This window comes from Elephantulus edwardii, unplaced genomic scaffold, assembly GCF_000299155.1.
Source record: "Elephantulus edwardii isolate Elephantulus edwardi_28Jun2011 unplaced genomic scaffold, EleEdw1.0 scaffold00085, whole genome shotgun sequence".
NCBI classification, from domain to species: Eukaryota; Metazoa; Chordata; class Mammalia; order Macroscelidea; family Macroscelididae; genus Elephantulus; species Elephantulus edwardii.
In genome coordinates, this window is record NW_006399835.1 from 13930454 (window position 1) to 13955211 (window position 24758).

At 35.4% G+C, this 24758-nt stretch overlaps 1 protein-coding gene across 2 annotated transcripts in view; it reads right to left on the bottom strand.

Moving 5' to 3' along the window:
- The window catches only part of TBC1D23 (TBC1 domain family, member 23), a 57720-nt gene that overhangs the window by 6799 nt on the left and 26163 nt on the right, over nucleotides 1-24758 (bottom strand). Inside the window, exons 9-16 of one of the 2 annotated variants that reach the window (XM_006890023.1) lie at nucleotides 23940-24032; nucleotides 21578-21748; nucleotides 17159-17201; nucleotides 12653-12762; nucleotides 10649-10788; nucleotides 9157-9201; nucleotides 2676-2764; nucleotides 184-319 (exon numbers count right to left, since the gene is read on the bottom strand). In XM_006890023.1, the coding sequence (XP_006890085.1) occupies nucleotides 184-319; nucleotides 2676-2764; nucleotides 9157-9201; nucleotides 10649-10788; nucleotides 12653-12762; nucleotides 17159-17201; nucleotides 21578-21748; nucleotides 23940-24032 (827 nt within the window). The remainder of the gene's footprint in view (nucleotides 1-183; nucleotides 320-2675; nucleotides 2765-9156; nucleotides 9202-10648; nucleotides 10789-12652; nucleotides 12763-17158; nucleotides 17202-21577; nucleotides 21749-23939; nucleotides 24033-24758) is intronic. The other variant, XM_006890022.1, reaches the window with a different exon arrangement.

Genomic DNA, 24758 nt, shown 5'->3' on the forward strand with positions numbered 1-24758 from the left:
TTCCCAACTTTTGCATTCCAGTCACCCATTATTATCAATGCATCTTGATTACAAAAACAAACCAGACATGATAATATAAGGAAATTATAGCTTATTAGATAAAGAAAATTTTTTCTGTAGTTAGTTCAGTTTTATGTTATTAATTAAGCCAAATTTTATTGAAGAAAGAATTTTTAAAAGTACCTAGGAAACATGTGTCCATTTTCTTTCACTTCTTTACAAGGAAAATGATGCTTGACATCTGGCTTGTTTATCCAAGTCTGAACGTTTACAATTTCTTTTCTATCATCATCTGACATTGAAGAACTGTCAATTTCATCTATAGAGAATTTAGTGTTAAAAGTGAATAGCTTCTCATATAACCAGCTTTTAAAATGATACATTTCTTAATATCCTAAAAAAAAGTCCAGCATTATTTTAAACACATAGGGAGGGATACATTTCAATAAATTTTATTATTCCTTATACCACTGATACGGAGATACTACTGTGAACCATTACTATGCACACTAAGAAAGGTGAAAAGACTGAGAATAAATTTCCTAAGGACTAAACTATTTAACAAATTTGATTTTTTTTACAGATAACATAAACATGATTTGTGATCAATATGCATAAAAATGGATAAACTGTTCAACGGTAAACACCTATGTTGAGGGCACAGATGGTAGAATTCTTTTTCCACTGCTGGTTTCTGACTTTATGAAAAAGTAACAAAATCAGTCCTAGGATATTGGAGTAAAACTCAATTAATTTGTTTTACTTTTCCCCCCATGAAACAAACAGAAAACACTCCAATTAAGTTTTTCACTATAAAAAAAGACAATTATAGTTTCCTACAATTAACAATTATAAAAACATTCTCCCCTTTGCTTTCTAATTACTACTTCAAGATCCAAAGAAACAGAAGGGAAAGCCTATATATCTGCCCTCCAGCTTAAGAAATAAAAATAAAGCCCTCTGATATTTCTCCTGTTCATCATTAATTTCCTTGTCTCACCAAGGAAGAAAACTATTTGGATTTGGTGTTCAATATATTTTAACCATGTATCAATAAACCAAGTATCATTTTTACAATTAAGTTGGTCTATTCAATTATATTTTCTGCAAATGCTCAACATTCTTTTAAGAAATTATCCATTTTGATACACAAACCTATAGTTTTCTCATTTTCACTACTGTACAATTTTCTATGGCATAATCAGTTTATTTATCCAATCTCCTCTTTGTTCACAGACTAAAAAGGAGTAGAGATATATGTAAGAAAAGATAGAAACTGAAAAATAAGGCAAGAGAGAAAAAAACAATTAAAAATAAAACTTAAATCAACATAAATCTTCTGAAAGGCAATTTTACACTACCTATTAAAACACTCTATGTGATAATCTCACTGCTAATAAATTGATCTAAAAATCTATCTCCAAGAGTATGACAGTAATTTACAACTCAAAGAAAAACCTCAAACTTAATGCTGTTGAGTAAGAGCCAACTCACAGCTGACCCTCGAGCTTTCTAAAGCTGCAATTTGCAAGAGAAATTACCCATCTTCTGTCGAGTCCCTAGTGGATTTAAATCAGCAGAGGCATGCTCTTCAGGATTAGCAGTGCAATTCCCTACCGACTATACCACCAGAATTCACTGTTTCCTAATGCAATTCATATATTAATATTATTGTGATTAACTAATCCTTAGGGTAACGTGGGGGTAGGATTGTGCACCACAGTAATACATGATTTATTTTAAAGTTACTACAAGTGTGATGTCTCCACCTTCTGGCCCTTTGGGATATTGTCTCCAGTCTCAAAAGGCTTTTCTCAGGGGTCTCAATTTTGGGAATTCCTGAACTTCATCCCACTTTTACTCTCCAACAGGGAGGACTGAGGAAATGTAAATCCAATCTCATTATCTTAAAATACTATTTATTTATTGATAATTATCACCAGCTGAGACCTTTCTCTTCAATTGAAAATCTATTAATTGCCTACTCAATATTTCTGCTTGGAGTTCTAAGAAATAAAAAAAAATCCAAACCCACTGAGGTTGAGTGGATTCCAATTTGGAGTAATGCCATGTGTTACAGAGTAAAACTGAAATCCATAGGGTTTTCTTGGATGCAATGTTATGGGGGCAGGAGATGGGAATTTTGGGAGGGAAAATCATCACATAAGTCAACAAGATGTCTACCAACAAATGTAAATGTTCTTTGCCTTCATGTATTACACTTTTCATTCATGGCGTCACTAGGTTTCCAATGCCAATTTTTTAGCTAGTAGTTGAGTGCCAGTAGTTGGGACGACTGGTTGCCTAGTGGCAAGAAGCTGCACTGCAATCTCGAAGGCATGTGGCTCGAATCCCCACCAGCTGATAGGTAGTCCTCCTCTCATGAAATTAACTGCCTCTGAAAACCTATCAGAGGGTCAGCTATGGGTCAGTTCCAACTAGACTGTACACAACAAGAAACTGAGAGCAAACTGTTTGCACCTCCCAGGGATCTTTAGATTTTTAAACAGACATATATTATGTCTAAAACCAAATATATAACAGCACAGTATAAATCATTTAATACTCCCTAAATAACCTCACTGTATTCTTTTAAAGAAATTTTAGGTTAATCTCAGAAGGATTTCTATAATCTGAATAAGGAAAGCAGTCTGTAGTTAAGTGAACTGCTATACCTGTATCATACTCTTCTTCATCCCCAATACTGAAAACAGGCTTCACACCACGGTAAGGTTTGCCCACTCTGTCACTGCTGCTGACATGTCTAAATTCAGAGAATTTCAGGAGGAAAATCGTCACTTAAGTTATCAAAGACGTATATCAAGCATCATTTGTCCATTCAAACAAATGTAAACTACCATTTTAGAATCACAACATTAAAGAAATTGAAAGATGCTAAAAAAATCATGCTAGCAAAAGTGACACAAAGACTTAATACACAGAATGATCACAAATCTATAAATAATAAATAATTTCAATATTCATATGAAAGTCAATGAGTGCTTAGATCTGTATAGCTTTAAGCTAATTAATCTCTCAGTGCCTCTGCTTCTTCATGTGAAAGACAGGAATAACCAATGTTCATTCCACAGGGCTAAATTAGCCAGTATATGCAAAGCTCTTAGAGCCATGCTCATTATACAGCACTGTGCCATAAACATTTGTTAGACAAAATATTAAGGAACTAAATACCCAAATTTTGAGAGTGTTTACAACTTCCAATATAGCTCCAAATGTCTTAAGGTTTTTACTACTACTTTCATTTAAAACTAAAAGAAGACTCTACTTCACTTGCTTATACTTATTTGCAATAAACCAGGCAAAGGATTCTTTCTTCTCATGTGGAAAAAGCATAACAAACAGGTTAATAAAACTTGATTAGGTTTAAAGGACGTGTAATTTCTGTCTGATAAATATAACAGTTTATACCTGGCTATATTGCAGGTCATCTTAAGTACATCAAGAAGTAAAAATGAGTACTTCAATGGAATATTACATATTTTTAAGAGAAAAGCATTACATTATTTGAAGAAGGGTCAGTTAAGATTACCTATTATGACAGAAGACCTATCACTTATGAAGATATGCAGAATCTTTATAACAGATATTCTAATGTGGTAAATAAAATGTTTCTATTTAGCTTTAGAATTCTATTTTTTTAACGACAAAAATGAAATCTATATTTTAAAGTGCTTGGTACTTTTACATATATCAAGTGGCAAAATCTTGACAAAAAAAGCCCACAACAACTACTCTTTCCTTGATCAGAATGTTGTTATGCGCCGTTGAGTCGCCTGCGACTCATAGCGACCCTATGTACAACAGCCCTAAACTCTGCTCTATCCTGTGCCAATCTCACCATCTCCGACACACCTACCCCCATTACCCCAGTCACTGAATCAATCCATCTCATCGAGGGTCTTCCTCTCCTGTGCTGTTCTTCCACTCTCCCAAGCATGACGTCCCTCTCCAAGGACTGGTCCCTCCTTGCAACATGTCCAAAGTATGTCAGACGAAGCATCAGAATCCTTGCCTCCAAGGAGCAGCCTGGCCTCAGCCTCTCCAGGACAAACCTGTTTGTTTTCCTAGCAGTCCATGGAATATTCAATACGCTTCTCCAACCCCACAGCTCAAAGGCATAAATTCTCCGTCTATCATCCCTAGTCATTGTCTAGCTCTCCGAAGCATAGCAAGTGATTGCATGTGTATCAGGAGCACCTTAGTCTTCAGACTGACATCTTTGCACTTCAGCACTTTAGAGAGGTCTCTAACCACAGACTTTCCCATTGCAATACATCTTTTCATTTCCTAACTGCTGGTGCCAAGAGTGTTGACTGTGGAACCAAGCAAACCAAAACAATCTCAATTTCTTCACCATCCATTATGATGATGCCAATCAGATCCAGTGGTGAGAATCTTTTTTTTCTTGATATTGAGCCACAAACCATACTGAAGACTGCAGTCCCTGACCTTCCACAGCAAGTGTTTCAGGCCCTCCTCAGTTTCAGCAAGCAGGGTCGTGTCATCCGTATAACGCATATTGTTGATGATTCTTCTTCCAATCCTGAAGCCACATTTCTCCTCATAGAGCCCGGCCTCCAGGATAATCTGTTCTGCATAAAGATTGAAAAGGTAAGGAGACAGGATACAGCCCTGGCATACACCGTTCCCAATTTTGAACCTTGCAGTGTTTACTTGCTCTGTTCTGACGACTGCCTCCTGGTCCAAGTATAGGTTTCACATTAGCACATTCAAGTGTTCTGGGACTCCCATTCTTCTCAGAGTTAGCCTCATAATAGTTAGATCCTAACAGTTTGTTATGATCCACACAGTCAAATGCCTTTGTGCAAGGAATGAAACAAAGAAAGACATTCTTCTGGCATTCTTGCTTTCAGCCAAGATCCATCTAACATTAGCTACAATATCCCTAGTACCACGGTCCCATCTACACCCAGTCTGCACTTCTGGTAGTTCTCTGTTAATGTGTTGTTCCAGTCGTTTTTGGATAATCTTCAGCAAAATCTTGCTTGCATGAGATATTAATAATATTGTTCAATAATTTCCAAACTCTGTGGGATCATCTTTCTTTGGAACAGGAATAAACATAGATCTCTTTGAGTCAGTTGCCCAAGTGGGTGTTCTCCAGATTTCTTGGTACAACTTGGTGAGCACATCTTGGGCAGCATCTGTTAGCTGAAATATGTCAAGTGGTATACCATCAATTTCTGGGGGGCCTTATTTTTAGCTAATTCTTTCAAAGCAGTCTGAACTTCCTCCTTCATCACCATAGGCTCGTGCTCATATGTTGTTTCATTAAATTCTTCCATGTCTGTGGTATAATGACTCTGTATACTCTTTCCATCTTCTTTTAATACTTGCAGGATCACTCAATATTCTGCCCAAAGCATCCTTAAGTATTATAACTTGAGGCTTGAATTTCCTCTTCAGTTCCTTGAGCTTAAGAAATGCTGAGTGAGTTCAGCCTCTGATTTTCTGACTCTAGCTCTTTGCACATTTCATTAAAATACTTTACTTTGTCTTGCCATGCAGCTTTTTGAAATCTCCTGTCTTGATTTCTTCCTTCTGCTTTGGTTTCTTGGCACTCCAGTGCAGAGTCTCTTCTGACATCCATTTTGGTCTTTTCTTCCTCCTCCATCTTTGTAATGACTTTTGCACTCTTCCTGGATCATATTCTTGATATTTTCCCATCCGCTCTTCGTTCATTAGTGTTCAAGGCCTCAAATCTGTTCCCGAGATGGTTCTGAATTTCAGGTGGGATAGACTCAAGGTCATATTTTGGTTCCTGTGGGCTTGAGTTCACCTTCCTTAGCTTTAGCTTAAACTTGCATATGAGTAGTTGGTAGTCTGTTCCACAATCAGCACCAGGGCTAGTTTTCACAGCTGATACTAAGTTACTCCAGTTGTTCTTTCCACAAATGTAATCTATCTGATTCCTATGCATCAGGTGAAATCCATGTGTATATCCTGTGTTTGTTTCTTGTAAAATGTATATGCAACAAATAAATTGCTGAGATTGTGCAAAATTCTATCATCCTATCTCCAGCTTCATTTCTACTAAAAAAATTGATGTGACTTTAGTACAAAACAGGTATTGTTTGAGATGTACAAATTAGGCTATAAATAGTATAAGGTGTAAGATAAAAAAAATTTTGGTTAAAACATCTTAAAGTGAAAATGTGATATAAATTATCAAACTATGATGAGGAACGATGTCAGTCTGGAGACTAGAGTGCGCCTGATACAGGCCATGGTCTTTGCAATTAGTTTCTATGCATCGGAAAGCTGATCAATGTCTAGGGAGGATAGAAGGAGAACTGATGCCTTTGAGCTGTGGTGCTGGAGAAGAGTGTTGAATCTATCATGAACTGCTAGGGGAACAAACGAGTTCATCCTGGAGAGGGTGAAGCCGGGTGGCTCCTTGGAGGCAAGGATTCTGAAGCTTCGTCTGACATACTTTGGACATGTTGCAAGGCAGTATCAGTCCTTGGAGAGGGATGTCATGCTTGGGAGGGTTGAGAGACAGCGCTGGAGAAGAAGACTGTTGATGAGATGGATTGATTCAGTGACTGGGGTATCAGGGGTTGGTGTACCAGAGACAATAAGATTGGCACAGGATAGAGCAGATTTTAGGGCTGTTGTACATAGAGTCACTATGAGTCACAGGAGACTTGATGGCAAACAACAACATGATGAGAAAGCAAAAGAAGAGAGGTAACTCAAATACTTTTGAAAGTCAAATTATAATTTTTTAAAAAAATGATAAAAAGCCCAAAGACTAATGTAATAAATTTATCTAAAAAATGTTTTAGTGCTATCCAGATTATGGAATTCTGGAAGGTCTAGTTATTGGTTCTTCCGTAATATTAAAACAAATTGCTCTGATATAGAAAGTAACAAGAATATGTATATTAAATGTCTTTCTTTTAAATTTTTGTTTTAAAATTTTTTTGTTTGTGTACTGTCAGATCTGACTGGTACAGGAGATCATCCCTTCCTCTTCAGCAGAGCATGTGGTGGATTCAAACTGTGCATCTCTGGGATTGCACTGCAACTTTTTGCCACTAGGCCGCCAGAACTCACCTATTAAACTTCTGAATCATAAAGTTTATTAAAGCAAAAAATCTAAAAATTTAAGTTATTCATAAGTTATCTGAATTTATTACACAAATTTTCATAAACTAGAATGCTAAAGATCAGAGACAGCTTGTAACAGATCAGGTGAAAATGAATGAAATACAATGGTTGGATTTTTTTTTTAAAGTAATAGTACTTATGACTTTTTCAGCCACAAAAAAAGCAGTAAAAGAAAAATAATCTTCTTGTATGCAACTGAGTCTGAACCAACTCATAGCTGATCCTCCAACAGGTTTTCAGAGGTAGTTAACTGCACAGGAAGAGAATGCCTATCCTTCTCCCTTAGAGCAGTTAGTTGGTGGGTTCAAATCCAGTGCCTCTGTGATTGCAGTGCAGATTCATATTATCAGCAGGCTACCAGAGCTCCAAAAGACTTTGCAGATTTTAAGTTATTGAGCTCAGAAAGAACTGAATTAATTTTAATACAACAAAATTTTATCCTCGAGAACACAAGAATGGAATAGAATTAGATTAATTCTAAAACAAGAAAAGTAGAACAATAACTGACAACTGTTTATAAAATTAGTTATTTATTCTATTATTATTTAAAAGAAGTATAAGTGCAGGTATGGTCATAGTAAATTCTTTTACTAGGTAAGGTTATTTTTTTTGGATGGCAAACTTTTTAAAAAATGCTACATCTAGACACTAAAAATAATGAATGACCTACTGAAAAGGTGATTCTATTATTTCAAAGCTGAACTTAGTTAAACTAGTATTTCATTTTACCTACTCATAAATGTTTGTACAAGTGATACTCTAGTTTAAATTTTAGAAAAATTCTTAGTAAAAAAGTATAAAACCATATAGAATTCAGTAAAGTTCTTTTGCTCATCTTAATTGTAGAGTTGGTTGTTGTTTCTATTGTTAATTGCCATCGAGTCAAGCATGACTCATAGCAACCCTAAGAACAAAAGACCTGAAAGCCTTTCTATAACTATTGTTTCTCAAATTTCATAGAGTTTCCAGAAGCATGTTGTTTAGGAAGTGGATGCCAATCATGCTTCCAAACCTATATTAAACTGGGAATTTCACCAAACACTGTCCATGATGGGTAACCATTATGGCATTTGACACCCCAATTGCACAAGGTTCAGCATCACAGAAACCCCACGTTACCTCAGTACAGCAAATTAACAGAAGAGTGCTGTACCACTTAGGAGAATATTCCTTCAAAATATAACAACAACCGACTTTTAAATAAAAAGGCTCTTCATGAGGTCTTGTAGATTCTGCAAGAGGCTTAAATAAAAAACAACCAATATAATATACTGTTTTTATATGCCGTCGAATAGGTTGGTTTTTTTTCGAATAGGTTTTTAAACTTTAAATTCAAAGAAACTTTCTGTTTTTTACTGAAATCACCACATGTCTCAATGTCATACTAATGAGAGAGACAGAGTATATATAAAACATATATTCCGTGGGCCAGTTTTTTTTTTCAAGGAAAACCAAATGTAGAACCAATCCTTTTTGTGTAGCTGCAACAATCTAAATATTAAATAAACTGGGGAAAACATTAAAAATTATAAAATTACATAAGGTGTATAAATTAAAACTTTGAACCATGAACTGTATTCTTTTTTCTTTCAGGTGTGCCTATCTTACTGGTAGCGACAGTAGATGGGAGTAAAGGATCTCCAAAGTTAAGACTCTGACAACTCTGAGATTACAGACTTTGTTTCAACTTCCCCTACTCTAAAATGAAAACTGTAGGTTTTGTGAAGTTGTTGGGTTTCAATTAACTTGATTTTCATCTGTGACATGGGAGAGATAATAATCATGCAAAAAAACCCCCAACACAACAGACTAACCCAAAAACCAAAAAGAACAAAGAGATGACACATCAGCATCATACATTTCTAACAGCAGAATAAGGAAAGTTTAGCATTTGGAAGAGATGCATGACATTTAGCCAGGCCAGCATAAGGTTTATAGACAGTATGAGACATGCTAAGGAAACAGGATGGTTCGATAGAGCTGTTCTACTCATTGGCTTACCGCTCTGTACATGTTCTGTCTGGCCAAGGAAGACTGAAAGATATTCTATAGCAAATTAAGGTAAAGGACAGAATAAAATGATTATGAAAAATTAAACAGTATTTTTTAAAAATGTTTATCAGTTTTTCCAACCCAGAATGCACATTTTAAAAGAGAATGTTTCAATTATCCCAAGTACAAAAAAAAAATGAAGAAAAGCTAGATTCAAGTGATTACTTAACTGAATTCAGTTCTGTATCACCAGAATCTTTTTAAAGTGAATTTTAAAATAAAAATTTAAATATGCATGGATAAAACAGTAGCTATAATAGCATTCCAATTTAAAGGTCACTTAACTAAAACTAAAAGAGGTAGAGTTTTAAGAGCAAATAAATCTTTCAGGCTTGATAAAATGCAAGTATTTTATTACTGCATATTTTAAATAAAATTTTATAACTTAGTGAAAATGATCTATTGTCAAAATTGTGTATTTGCTAAATGGGGGGGAAGTACTTTTGTATGCACATGTAATATAAGCACTAGAGTGACAAACAGCAAATTTCTGATATTAATTTGGTTTTTAAAGTAAAATATTTCCTCTTTCTTACAGCACTGTGAGGCACAAATGAGATTAAATAGTACAAGCATACTTTCAAAATAAGCTTGCTTTAAAAAAAGTTCTTCATGTTTGAATCATAGAGTTAGCTGTGAACTCTAGGAACATCTAAGGTCAAAAAACCTAGTATATTTAGAAAAACCAAAAACAACAGCTGACCCAGCAGTGGGTTTTTAGAGTCTGTAAATTGTACAAGAGGAGACTGCCCATTTTTCTCCTGTGAGACAGCTGACTAATTCGAACCACCTCTCTCAGTCAGAAGTGAAATTCCATACGCATTAGGCCACTAGAGTTCCCTAGACTAATATACTGAGGAAAACAAGAAACATTATATATCCAGTCCAGTAAAAAAAACAGTATTAAATGATATTTTTGGCTTTCTTAGTAGTTTTTAGTTGTGTCTTTCACTTGTAATTTACTGGAAAACAATGTTTGCTTATATTCTAGGAACAAAATTCTGTGAAGAGCTTAGCTCATAAGAAAGTTGAGTTCTGATTTATTTAACATGACTAAATTTAAATTCATGGTACACAGGAAGTTCTTCCTATGAGGTATTAAATTTAGTAGATGATTCTTTATTTGACAATTAGAAAGCAAATACTTTGTGAAACAGAGTACATATAGTTGGCAATTGAAAATTTTTTAAAATTACTGGTGCTCAAAGCAGAGTCATTATCTATTATTCGAGCAGTGGGAGAGAAGAGAGAATTTTGTGTGCCAAATATTACAAAAAGCATATCTCTGCAATCCCAATGAAATCTTTAAAATAATTTAGTAAAAAAAAAAATGCACTTTTTTAACCTCTTCTGCAACACATTTAATTCAACTATTTACTGCAAGATGTTTTTCTTTGGTATTAATTATTCATCATAAAGTTGTATCATATAAGCAACTCACCGGTCCACAGGAGTTGAAGTATTCTCAATGAAACTGATAACTTTTTCCTTGACATTAACAGACTTCGTCTTCAAAGCAACAGTCATTTTATTTACTAGTGATTTCATTCCTCTATCACCAGAGCCATTAGAAGATTCACCCTGAAAGAAAGAACTTAGTGATGGAATAACTGCTTTAAAAATAGATGAGACTATTTTAAGACTGAAGTGTAGAAAATATAATTAAGTATATATATTGTACATACATACTTGTGTCAAGTCTGAAATTCTATTCTGCTCTGAATAAAGTTATGGACCCTTCTTAAATCAGGTTAGACTACAAAAGTAAACAAATGTATAATCATTCATATAATTAAATTTTCAAATATTTTTACCCTTTGTATACTTTTGCTTTTAAAAACATTCTCATTTAGGTTTTTGATTTCTGAAGTTACTGAGATGTTCCAATAGATATGAGTTTAACTTGCTTGTGGGATTGCTCACATATTATCTGAGAGGGCAGTTCCTTCAAAGATTTAAGTAGTCTAAAAATATTCCTATATTTTGCCTATGATGTCCTCTTCCAAATTATGATAAGGAAACAGTCAGTGAACAAAGATTTAGGTATTATTTGATGGAAAAAGACTTTAAATTATTTCACTTTTAGGACATAATAATCAATCCTTGAAAACATTACTATAAAAATTGGACTGTAAGCAACATTAACAAAGGGCTAACTGAATAAACGATCTCCCAGTACAGTAACACGGTAGAATATTATTTATTAAAAAGGAAATGGCATTTTCACATAAAGAAAGAGCAGAAACCTAGAGGACTGGGTTGAAGACAAAATTCTCAAAAAAACCTATTTGCTTATGAGTTGGCTATAACTTGCTTTAATTGACTTGGTTGTAAATTAGTTTTAATCAATACATCTAGTGAATTGTAATTTTTTAATTACTATAATATATATATATATGACAAGTACTATGGCTTTACATGTACATGAATCCTCTCATCGTCCTTATGATGGAGGCTCTGGTGGCACAGTATGTAAGCAGCTGGAATCCATTAGCAGCTCCTCAGAAGAAAGATTTCAGCAAGTCTCCTTGTGTAAAGATTCACAGCCCTGGAAACTTGCTGGATGGTCATTAGGAATTAGAGCTGACTCAATGACAATGAATTTGGTTATTTATCTTTATGAAGAAGGTTCTATTATTATGATCTTTTTTGCTTAGTTGAAAGAGCCAAAGCTGGAAGACCTTGTTGGTTATCATGACAACAATACATTTTAGAGACGAAAAGATGAACCTAGGCCTACTAGATCTCTAATCCAATGATCATAAAAACAATCCTGTAATGTAGTTTTACTTCTATTTTGGTTGTAAAAGTGAATTATTAAATAGATGAAGCCTATTATGTGTTAAGAATTTGATTTAATGACATCTAATTCACCTGACTTGAAAGACTGGCAATGCAGACAACATTCATAATCCAAATATTTCCAAAATAGAACAAAAACATGAATCAACAAACTCCTACAACATTTCAGTAACTCAAAATCAGGTATGAATGTGGGTTGACCAAAGTTCTAATCATTGAAGTTTGTTGTGGAGAGGACTATAGACATAGTAAGCAAGGGAAGAGACCATGAACCCCAAATTTTTCCTGGTTTAACTACATGAGAAATTCTTGGCATACGTTCACTTAAGAATCCCACAAGTTACAGGACCCAGAATGGCAAACACTGATATTTAAACTGCATTATAAAACTATCACTATATGATTGTATACTACACTACAGATTAACAGGGAGAAATCTGAACCCAATGGCTAGACTTCTAGAACACCTGGCCACAGCTGTGTAAGCTGGCTGATCATTTCATAAAACTCACATTATATGACTCCTCACTGAATGCTTTGGAAATATTTTAATCCTTCTCTGCTATGGTGACATGTTTAATAGTTAATCACCATTTTTTGACAATTATCCAAATCTGGTCACATTGTCTACACAAACACTTACATCAACAGAAGAATTAATACTGCTCCTTGAGCCTGAGGTACTTGCAATCCAATGACCATATCCATTTTCTGGTCCATCCACATTAATATCTGCCAAATGCTGCTGCAGTGCTTAAGGTGGACAAGGAAAAAAAAAAAACAAAAACACAACAAAAACCTGAAATATTAACTCCCTTTGAAAATCTTTATTACCAGAGAAATATAATAAACATGTTATAGCTGAGTGATAAAAGATCCAAGCAGATTAATCATAGGTATTTCATTCTGTGCCTTTGCAAAGATTTAAAAGTCAAGGCTACAGAAAGTTTTCCTCTTTCATTTCTTCCTCCCTTCTCTACACTGACCACTTGTTATTATGGCTGGCTGTCAGCTGGTGTGGAGTTAGTTCTGACTCATGGCCAAGTCTGTGTGCAGAGCAGAACTTCTCTGAGTAAGATTTTCAAGGCATGGCTTTCTAGTCATCTGTGAGGAGGTTCAAACTTCACTTTCCACCAGTAGTCAACGGTTTTAACCATGTGCACAGACCAGGGACCAACAGAGACACTTGAATGGTCTTAAGAGTAAGTACAGTTACATAAAACTAGCTATATATGTTCACTATCTTCTCCTATATGTTCACTATCTTCTCCTCTGAAAGGTACTGGCAATTGAAGGGACATTTTTTTTTCTTTTCTTTTCGCTGCCTCTTTTTAAACAGTCTCTCCGTAAGGACTATCCACTTAGCTTTGTATCCAAAGACGAAATTTGTAGGTGAAAGGAGTTAGCCTTCGTTACAGACTGATTAATTTCAGGGTCGAAAATATGGAATGCTTCACAAATTTGCGTGTCATCCTTGTGCAGGAGCCATGCTAATCTTCTCTGTGTCGTTCCAATTTTAGTATATGTGCTGCCGAAGTGAGCACTGAAGGGACATTTTTAATTGTCTCCCATAGTAAAGCAGCAACTGTAGGCATAAACTGCTATGAAAAGAAGCCAAGCTTGGTAAAAGTAAACGGATTTTTAAAAGAACAGAAAATGATTGTAAGTTAAAATAAACTTCCTAAAACTTAAGCTAGATGAGAAGGCTTGGTGGCCCTGCTGTAAAGTGCTTTGTTGCAAACTCAAAAGCACACAGTTCTAATCCATCAGCTGCTCTGCAGGAGAAAGACAGGCACTCTCCTGACTGCCTCTGAAAATCTGTTGGAGGCTCAGCAGACTGTATTATAAAAGAAAGCTTTTGAGATACCTTTGAACACAAATTTAACAACCACGTTTTCTATCATGTATGTAAACAGAATTACTAACAAATTATTTACAAATTACTAACAAATAACTAAAAATATTGAGGGAAGGGCCAGTATTTATTACCACTTAAAAGCCTTCCAAGAGAAAAAGCTTTTGCTATTTTCAAGATAGCTTTCATTAGATTTTATCATTAATTTTTTCCAAAAAGGACATTCAGTTTTGCACAATGTGGGTTGTTTTTTGGTGTTCCCCCACCCCCCACGATACTGAGCTAATCTTTTAGAAACTCTCAAATACTTGGCTACAGAGCTTGTGACAATTTTAAAAACACCAAGGATTACCAGATATTGGTCTTCAGATTTCAAAGAATCAACTTATTTCATCAATCAACATTTTTAGTAGAAATTCCTTCACTCAGTTTATAAAATGTATTTCATTTTCAAAGTACAATGAAATATAAAGATAAAAAACCTAAATAGTATATAAGGTGTACCATGAAAGTATTTGTACTACTCTTGTTTGCCAGTCCCATTTAATCTTCTTCTCTATAAAAAGCAAATATCAGCAAGTTTTCAAGCAATTTTACAGATTTTCCCCCCTGCAACTATAAGCAAATTGAAGACATCTATTTAAATAGTCTGTCACCAGTCAGATATTAGTTATGCTGGTATCTATACATCCTGCAGCAAGTAACTTTTACGATGTGCTCTGTGAAGTAGGATGTTATATAATTTGGATATTGTGCAAACATGCCTAAATCATGAGCAACAGACAGCATTCACTGATTTTTCCACCTTTGTGTTAACAGCCTTATGTTTCGTTTCACTTTCTAATTGGTCTTTCTCCTTTGCTTTCTGCTGGTGTTACTAGCATCATTTCTGTTGCAGTTGAGAGCAAGGATGCACTTTCTAAAGTAATACTTTTGAAAGAAAATAAAAACAGATGTATTATTTAAGAGAACACATACATGAGACTGGATGCTGTTGCCAAATAGTTTAAGCAAACACTGATGTACAGTAAACTTGTTATTTCTAAGTCAGGAAAGTTCATATTAAAATAACAATACAAATAAACCAGTAAAACACAGATATGTTTATTGTGATTCCCAAGTACGTGTGTGTGTGTGTGTGTGTGTGTGTGTGTGTGTGATAGGTTATTTATACAGTTGTTACTGTTGTTGTTAGGCGCCATCGAGTTGAGTAGGACTCATAGTGAGTCTATGAACAACAGATATGAACTCAGTCCTGTCCTGCACCATCCTCACACTTCCAGACACACAAGATCCCATTGCAGCAGTCACCCTGTCAATCTACCTGGTTGAGGGTCTTCCTCTCCTTTTCCTACCCTCCTCCCTTCCCAACATCATGTCCCTCTCCAAGGAATAGCACCTCCTAGCGGTATGTCCAAAGTATATGAGGCAAAGCCTCATCATTCTTGCCTCCAAAGAGCATTCCGGCTGCACCATCTCCAAGACATACCTGTTAATTCTCCTGTCCGTCCATGGGATGTTCAGTGCTCTCAACACCACAGCTCAAAGCCATACACTCAATTTCATTCAAGATATTCATATGCATGTAGGAAGCAGGTTTTTTTCCCCCACTAAATCCAGTTGTATCTACTATGTTCTATTACTGGATCCGGATTTCTGAACGTTAGTAAAATCCTCCCCAGAGTTATCTAATGTTGTAGAAAAAATATGCCAAGTGGATGACTTTTTTATTTTCCCACAGTTTAGGATGCTAGAAGTCTGAATCCAGAGTGTCATCTTTGTCTCAGAGAAAACTTTCTCTGTCTCCTGCTGCTAGGAGGTTACCCATGTAGTAACCCTGGGGCCAAAGGATCTGCCCTACTCTTGACTCATTCCTTTGTGATAGTAGGTCCCTCTAACCTGCTTATATGTTTAATCTCCTTCATATTTCAGAAGACACTGACTCAAAATTCAACTAATTCATTGGATTGTATTCTGCCTCAATAGCTTAACTGCCACAAATCCTGCCTAATATAGCACAGAGATCTGGATTTACAACACCAAATCACAGATCACAAAATGAAAGATATTTGCTTAATACTAAGAATCATGTCTTAGTCAGGTTGACATATACTTTTTGAGGATTAACAAAGCAAAATAAATACCAATCCAACCATTTTTGACATGTAGAGTAACAATGCTTACATTCTACGCAATTATGCTCACATTTTTCAAGTTGTTCTTTCCTCATTAATATACACTCACTGTTTCCCAAGGTTTCCATCTAATTTTTTTGTTGTTCCTCTGACCTCATAGATTTTCTCAAAAGAGTGTAATGCTTAAGGCAAGTATTTCTCAACAGTTAATTTAAACTTTTACTTAGTTTTAAGAGAACACCAGGGCATGCTCATCTAGGACAATAGTTTCATGGGTCCATCCAGCCTTACGAGTTCCAGAAAGTCTGACCAAAGTCCAGGAGAATTAAAATTCTTTTTTTTTTTCCATTTTAACTTTTTTGGTAAGGAATTTTCTATCAAATCTTTCATGAAACTATAATCACTAGGCATCATCTAGTTCTTCTGGTCACATGGCAAGAAGCTGTTGTTCACAGAAATAATTAGTTATGTATTTCATTTCTTCTTCTATTCTGAACTATCTTTGCTTTATCACTCTAGGAGAACAGAAGTCAACTATTGTTTTTGTCTTTGATGACCATTAGCAAGCTCTGGTGGCTTAGAAGACAGTGTTGCACTGCCAACCGTAAGGCATGTTGTTCAAATCCATCAGCTGCTTCATGGGAGAAAGCTGGGCAACCTTCTCTCATACAAGTTACTGCCTCTAAAAACCTGTGGGTAAGTTACAACTATATGGTATTTAATAATAATGTAACAAGAAAGCTTTTAAGACAGCAGGCACTGCAAACAAACAATGTAAAACAGAAGCATTAATCATATTATTAAACCAATTAGCTAAGATATTACATGAAATCTCCAAACCCAGGAGCTAATGCCAATGAGGTTTGATTACACATACATAGCCTTAGCATCTACTTTTATTTCTTCCTTTAGTTTTGTTATTGTCAATATTGAAAGATATTTTTGTGGAAAACAGCTCAATACATAACTGAGCCACTGTTTAAATGAATGTTATACGGCACAAATCTGTATATTCTGCTGGCCCTAATTTTTCTAGAAATACTGAACTACAGAAGTTAACAAAGTTTTATCCATTAACTAATTTGGCTATTCCAGTAAGCTTTACTGAAAAATCAACATAAATTTCTCTGGAAAGGAGTGGTGCAAAGTAAAATCTTACCCATAAATCCTCCACTGGCAATGCTCACATACTCTTTGTTTTTCTGCAATGGAAAAATAAAATTTAAATTAACTCAAGATGTAATTTAATTAAAATTACTGATAATTCTATAAACATTCATAATTACAATATCTAGTTACATATTCAATTTTCTGGACTTCCTCCAGCCTTAACATTTTGAAATATGGCAGTTTGTATAGAATAGGGCCTGGTGCATTGGTACAACTTCCTGATTTAACACAATATGCAATCATAACTTTATTATAATCTCAAGTAGTACAGTAAATAATCAAAATAATTTAAAGAGTATTTTTTTGGGGTAGAAATAAGAGCGGTTTCACAAACTTTCAAAATTCTGTGCTTTCTTACAGAAATACCCTTGCTAATACATGAAGAAATGAGAGCATGTTACCATTTTGTAACTATAGGAAACTAGCTGGACTTTTCATAATAAAGTATAATAATGACAATGTGATTTAATTCTACTTATCAATTTATTTAAAATTTTCCATGATAAAAACTAGAAAATAAACTCTCTGAAACCACATCAAGAAATTAGATCTTAAAAAAAAGTGCACAGTATTTCAAAGTCTTGAAGTACTAGTTCATCCCATAATATGCTCAGACCACAACAGCACTTTCAGAATCTTGCTCATTATCTCATTGGAATCAAGTTGGAACTCAAAGCTGACCCTCCAGCAGGATTCTGAGGCCATAAGTAGTACGAAGACTGTTCAACTGTCTCTCAAGATCTACTGGTGAATTCGAACCTTTAGGTCAGCAGCACAACTCCTTAAGGACTAGGCAACCAGAGAGAGCATCCATTTTTTAGAATTGTTGTAACTGTCATCAAGTATGATTCATCAAGTATGTCATCACTATGATTCATAAGTGACCCTAAGACCAACAGATGTGAACCTTGCCCTAACCTTCACCATCCTCACCATCTCTGACTTGCTCAAGTCCATTGTTACAGTCACCGTGTCTCTCCATTTCCTTAAAAACCATATTCTCTTTCTCCTACCCAACACCTTTTCCAGTAAGATGTACTATTACAAGGACTGACCTCTCCTGAAATATTCCCAAAATGAGATGAGATGAAGTTTCATCATCCTTGCCTCTAAGGATCAGGAAGTTGTACTTCCTCCAAAATTTATTTTTTAGAACAGGCCAGCTAAATGTATGAGTAAAAATGATTGCCTATTTTAGTTATCCTCAATAGTTTCTAAGATCTTTCCTTCAACAAGGTTTAAAATTATCTTACAATTTCTCAATCAAAATATCTTGATTTTGTTCCTTCAGGAATACTGATGTTTACAAGCATTTTCTCAAATCAGAGTCACAGTAAAAGATAATAAAAAAAGAATCCAAGTTGAGTAGTTTATGTAACATTATGTCTGCTGACCTCAAGATCACATATTGTTGTTGTTGTTATGTGCCGTCGAGTTGTTTGCAACTCATAGCGACCCTATGTACAACAGCCCTAAACCCTGTTCTATCCTGTGCCAATCTCATTGCTTCTGACATACCCATCCCGATTACCCCAGTCACTGAATCAGTCCACCTCATAGAAGGGCTTCCCCTCCTACGCTGTCCCTCCACTCAACCCAGCATGACGTCCCTCTCTAAAGACCTGTCTCTCCTTACAACATATCCAAAGTATGTCAGGCAGAAACCCAGAATCCTTGCCTCCAAGGAGCAGCCTGCTTTAACCCTCTCTAGGATGAATCTGTTTGTTTTCTTGGCAGTCCATGGGACATTCAATACTCTTCTCCAGCATCACAGCTCAAAGGCGTCAATTCTCCTTCTAGCCTCCCTAGTCATTGTCCAACTCTCTGATGCATAACAAATGATTGCAAAAACCATGGCCTGTATCAGGCGCATCTTAGTCTCCAGGGAGACACCGTTGCTCTTGAGTACTTTAGAGAGGTCCCTAACTGCAGACTTTACCATCGCAATACGTTTTTTTATTTCCTGGCTACTGGTGCCAAGAGTAAATTGAAGCTGTGAACAATCTCAATCTCTTCACCATCCATCCTGATGCTACCAATTGGTCCAGTGGTGAGAATTTTTGTCTTCTTAACATTGAGCCTCAGTCCATATTGAAGGCTGCAGTCCTTGACCCTCTGCAGTAAGTGCATGAGGTCCTCCTCAGTTTCAGCGAGCAGGGTTGTGTCATCTGCATAACGCAGATTGTTGATAGATCTTCCACCAATCCTAACGCCATGCTTCTCCTCATAGAGCCCAGCCTCTCATATAATCTGCTCTGCATACAGGTCAAAAAGGTATGGAGACAGGACACATCCCCGGCGTACGCCCTTCCCAATTTTGAACCATGCAGTGTTCCCCTGCTCTGTTCTGACGACTGCCTCCTGGTCCAAGTATAAGTTTCGCATTAGAACGATCAAATGTTCTGGGATTCCCATTCTTCTCAGAGTCAGCCACAGTTTATTATGATCCACGCAGTCAAATGCCTTTGCATAATCAATGAAACACAGATCACATATATTGAGAAATTAAATATATATATAAACTACCAAAGGAAACCAATTCAACAATTATTTATACATTAAGCTATCACTGAGTAAGGCTCTATAAGAAGGCAGGTGGGACAGGTTGCATACTCAAATACAAAAATGAAAGGTGTATAAATGTCATGAATAAACAAAGTGTGTATATATATATATTTTTTTAATTTCAGCACAGAAACAACAGAATGAGTATGAATATGAATCTAAGTTTTTGTTAGGTGCCACAGAGTTGGTTTCAACACATGGTGACCCTACATACAATACAACAAAACACTGCCTGGTCCTATATAAGTCTCACAATTGTGGAAATATTTAAGCCCACTGTTGTAGCTACTGTGTTAAATCTACTCACCGAGTGTCTTTCCTTTTTACAGACAACTCTATTTTACCAAACATTATGTCCTCTTCTGACTGCTGTTTGTGTTAGGTGCCGTCGAGAATGACTCAGAGTGATTCTATTAACAAAAATCCAAACCCTGTCCTATTCTATGCCATCTTCACACTTCCTGATACACTAGAGCCCAGAGGTAGTCACCATGTCAGTCCATCTGGTCGACAGTCTTCCTCTCCTTTGCTGACCCTCCACCTTTCCAAGCATCATGTCCTTCTCTGAGGAACAGCCCTTCCTCACAACATGTTCAAAGTAAATGAAATGAAGTCTAATCATTCTTGTCTCCCCCCCTATTTATTATCCAGCTCTCAGATGCATACCAAGTGATCAGAAAGACCATGGTCTGAATCAGACACACCTTAGTCCTCATAGTGACATCATTACTCCTCAATAATTTGGAGAGGTCCCTAATTGCAGACTTATCACAGTGCAATGTGTCTCCTTATTTCCTTGGTACGAGCGTACCAAGCATGTTGAGGATCCAACCAAGATTAAATTGTTGATAGTTTCAATCTCTTCACCATCTATCATGATGTTGTCTATCAGTTCAGTGGCAAGACTATCTCTGTCTGAAGCAGTTACAAGAATCTTGGTATAAGGCAGTTGGATTCAGGAAGGTAGACTGTTTTGATTTCAAAGACAGTGGTGTGAAGACTAATTTGTTATTAGAGTTGAAAACTAAATTGGCAGTGTGTAGTGTTGGAGAGAACACCACAGGCCTTTGAAAACTCTGTGAACCCCTTCTGATAGCATGTCCACATACATATTATCTAACTCAACTATATTCTTCGCTGACAAGTCCAAAGTGACTCCTAGCTGACTCTCCAGTAGGTTTTTGATAGATTGTATAACACAAGAGAGAAGACTGCTCAGTTTTCTCCTTTGGAGCCATTGGTATATTTGAGCCACCAATGAGGTGCTGCCTTTGAGTTAGCAGAGTTACCTCCCAACTTACTACGTAAGTCACCACAGCTCACAGCCATCAGGTTTCCAAGTCTGTAAATTTTTATGGGAAGAGACTGTTCATCTTTCTCCCACAGGGTGAACTGTTGACACTGTAGTTGGCAGCCTACTGTTACACGTTTTGCCACCAGGGCTCCTTAAATGCCTACTATAAATAATACTAGGAAGAGGATACACATAAAAATCAATGCAACCGAAAAATCAAGATATGGATCCTGGTATATAAAGAAAAATAATACAAAGATGGCATATGAAATTAATGGATTTTTCTCTGGAAAAGCTAATTCTTTTTTGTACTCTTACCTCACTTCTAACACCAAAATAAGTTCCAGATGGTTCAAGATTTAAACTGAAACCATGTAAGCACCTGAAGACAGCATGTGAGAAAAATTTAGGCAAAGAAATCTTTTTTCGCAATACACAAAATCCAAATGTAAAGGAAAATACAGTTTAATGTGACAATGAACATTAAACCACAAACTTTCTATAATTTCTTAGAAGTGATTATGAGTGAAACAATTTACATAAACATACCTGTAAAAAGTGTGCCAGAACCATATTCATGTACATGTCTTCCTCCTCCCTGCCACTGCCCATGAAACAGAGGTGCTCACCGCCAGCTATGGAGCCAGATTCAATAGACTGCTTCTGTGCTTCAAGCAAGGACTTTACTGACTGTGCAAACTCAGATGGATTCTGAAGCATCTAGACAATTTATAAATAGAAAAATCTTGGCAAGCCTGCATTCCACATACAATTTGCAAAATCTGAATTATTTTTTTCAGAGAAAAAGAAAATTATTTGAAGACATGAGGAAAGAAAAAAGCATCCCTGGTACGGAAGAAAGAAAAAGAAATTTCCAAGAAAATTAATTTAGGCAAATAAAATACTTCACTTAAAAATAGAGATATTTCTGTGTTTTGTTTTTAAGTAACAACTAATATGGTGACCTGGCTCAGGACAGGGCAGGACTCAGAGCTGCTATACGTAGGGTCTCTACGGGTTGCAGGCAACTCGACAGCTCATAACAGTTAACAATATGGTGACCTATGTATCTTAACAGAAGAAAGGTTTAACACTGAGTAAAGAGACTTTTAGTCCATGACTAAACACAAGACCTCAAAACAAGTCATATATTTTAGATTTCTACTTAAATGACAAAGCATGTATTTCTTAGATTGAGGATAGTGAAAAAGGCAAGCCACTCATTTGCCCTTTTATTTATCAACACTATTATATATATATTAGATATATAACATGAAAAATTAATTTCTAACTCTCAAAGAAACAAATATATCAATAACTACAAAATATTTTATATAAAATGATTACTAGTTTATTTACAAAATTTGAATTGTTTTCCAGAACAGATTCTACTACAAACTATTTTAGAACTTTTATATGGTTACACAAAGTGAATATTCACTGTACATATGGACAAATTATGGAGAAAAAGCAACCCAAGTAAACATTCACAAACAAAGGCTCATGAGTAAATACTAATTTTTATGTGTATTTTCAATGAGAAGAAAAAAGATTTTAACACATAATAATGCTAACCATATGAAATAAGCATTTTCACAGTGGTAAAGTTAAACTAATTCAGTAAAAGTAAAATAGTGATGTTTAGCAGTATCTTATAATATTTCTATATCTCAACCTACTTAATTTAAGAATTTATTTCTCAGACCTATTTGCAAAAATCCACAAAACTATATAAAGATTAACTCGATACTATTTACTATAGGAAAACTGAAAATAATGCAAATGAACATCAACAGTTCATTGGACATGAATAGTCTAAACACATTAAGCTAAATTTGTATCACTGACTGCTATATACCCTTATAATGAATATTCTTATATAGATTTCAAAGAAACTGTCATGTGAAAAAGTATAAAATAAGAAATATATAAATAGGTGTCAAGCATCTAGAAGATTAAGTAAATTGGTAACAGTAATTTATTTGGGGGATAGCCTTTCAATTTTCAAAGAAGAGGGTGTATTCCTAAATCACCTGAATATACTTTCCAAACAAGCTTAAGAGGACCATTTAAGTCTTCCTAGAGGAGTCAAGAAGAGAAGGCACAAAAATCCACTTATGGTAGGACTGCTTTTCTAATTCTAGGATGGCCTTTCTCACCTATGTTGTACAAAACTTTCGGGTTGTTCTATCTCCATTTTCTGCTCATCATCTACTAGGCCATTTTATTCAACTTTTTAGCCTCAGCATCAACTTTTCCAAATAAGTTAGAGAGGAGGTGGATGGCTTACATATTTAGCATAAGAGGTTACTCCATCACTGCCCTATTTTCTCCATCTCTGAGGCTCCAACTGACCCTAGAACAGCTTATATAATGTCAGTCTCAGTTCTAAGAGTTTTAAAGTACCTCTAATAGCCTTCAGTTATCTACTTTATTCATTTCTTCAATTAAAATGGCCTTAATAAGTTACTCTTTTCTTAGGACCTACATATCAGATCATATAATATTATCCTGATTAAATATAAGTATGCATAATTAAAACTGTGCTCATTGTAAAAACTTTAAAAATTCTTTCCCAATTAATAATAAGCACTAATGTTTATAGAATATTTACTAGGAAAAAGGCACTATGCTAAATGCTGTATCAGGTAGTTCACAGTAGAAATTTACAGATATAACAATAAGTAACAGTGAACTACTCTTAAAGGTGTTTCCATCCATCCTTTATGGTGCAAAAATAAGAACTTGGGTCAAAAGTAAATCTGAGAGTAACACTCTTCTCATCAGGGCAGAGATTTGCTCCTTAGGCTGAAAGAAAATTATGGCTCAAATCTGGGACAGAATATTTTTTTATAGACTAAAGAAAAAAAATATTACTTTTTATTTTCTTTTCACTTGCATTTGTACTAACCAGATCGGAATCTAAGTGGAAAGCAGTTGATAAATGCCCAGCATTATACTGTTCTGCAGGACGGCAATCCACCACGAAGAATCGGACTCCCTCCTAAGAAGGAAACAATATTTCACACACTGGAATTTACCATGAAGTTCACATTACACAATAAAATACAATAATTAGCCAATGGAGGGAGAACATTTTAAGCATGTAAATGCATGAGTGTGTGTATTTATATATATACATACACATACATTTTTTTCTCATATACGTATCTGACTTAGAATTATGAGCACCCAGTCAGGTTATAGGTCCACGGGCCTGAATAACCCTATTCATGTTAAACAAAACACTTCACATATGTGTCCATGACTGTAAAGTCTAAAAACATGTAGCAGGAAAACCAGAAAAATTATTTTAATTAGAATTTTACAGTATTTGTATGTATAAGATACACTGACACTGCTCTTATTTTTGCAAATTCTATCCACAAATTTAGCAACAATGCAATTCCCTAAGAACTGAAATGTCTTTCTTGAAGGGGGAAAAGGGTTTTTTGCAATGCCAGTTTGAACTGAAGTTCATGTAGGTTTCTTTAAAAGGAATTACATGTTTTAATTTTCTTTTAATTATTAGTTCTAATGAAAAATATTGAATGCTTGTTTTTTGTTTTTTTAAATATTTTTTTTTATTGGGAAAAACATATTGGGGGTACAAGGAGGTGAGGGTTGGGGGCAGAAGGGTGAGGATGGGCCAGGATGCAGTTGCAGAGCTGCACAGTTTGGTCGGTGGTGGGAGCAGGTGAAGGAAATGAGGGTCCAGAGGGGACCAGAT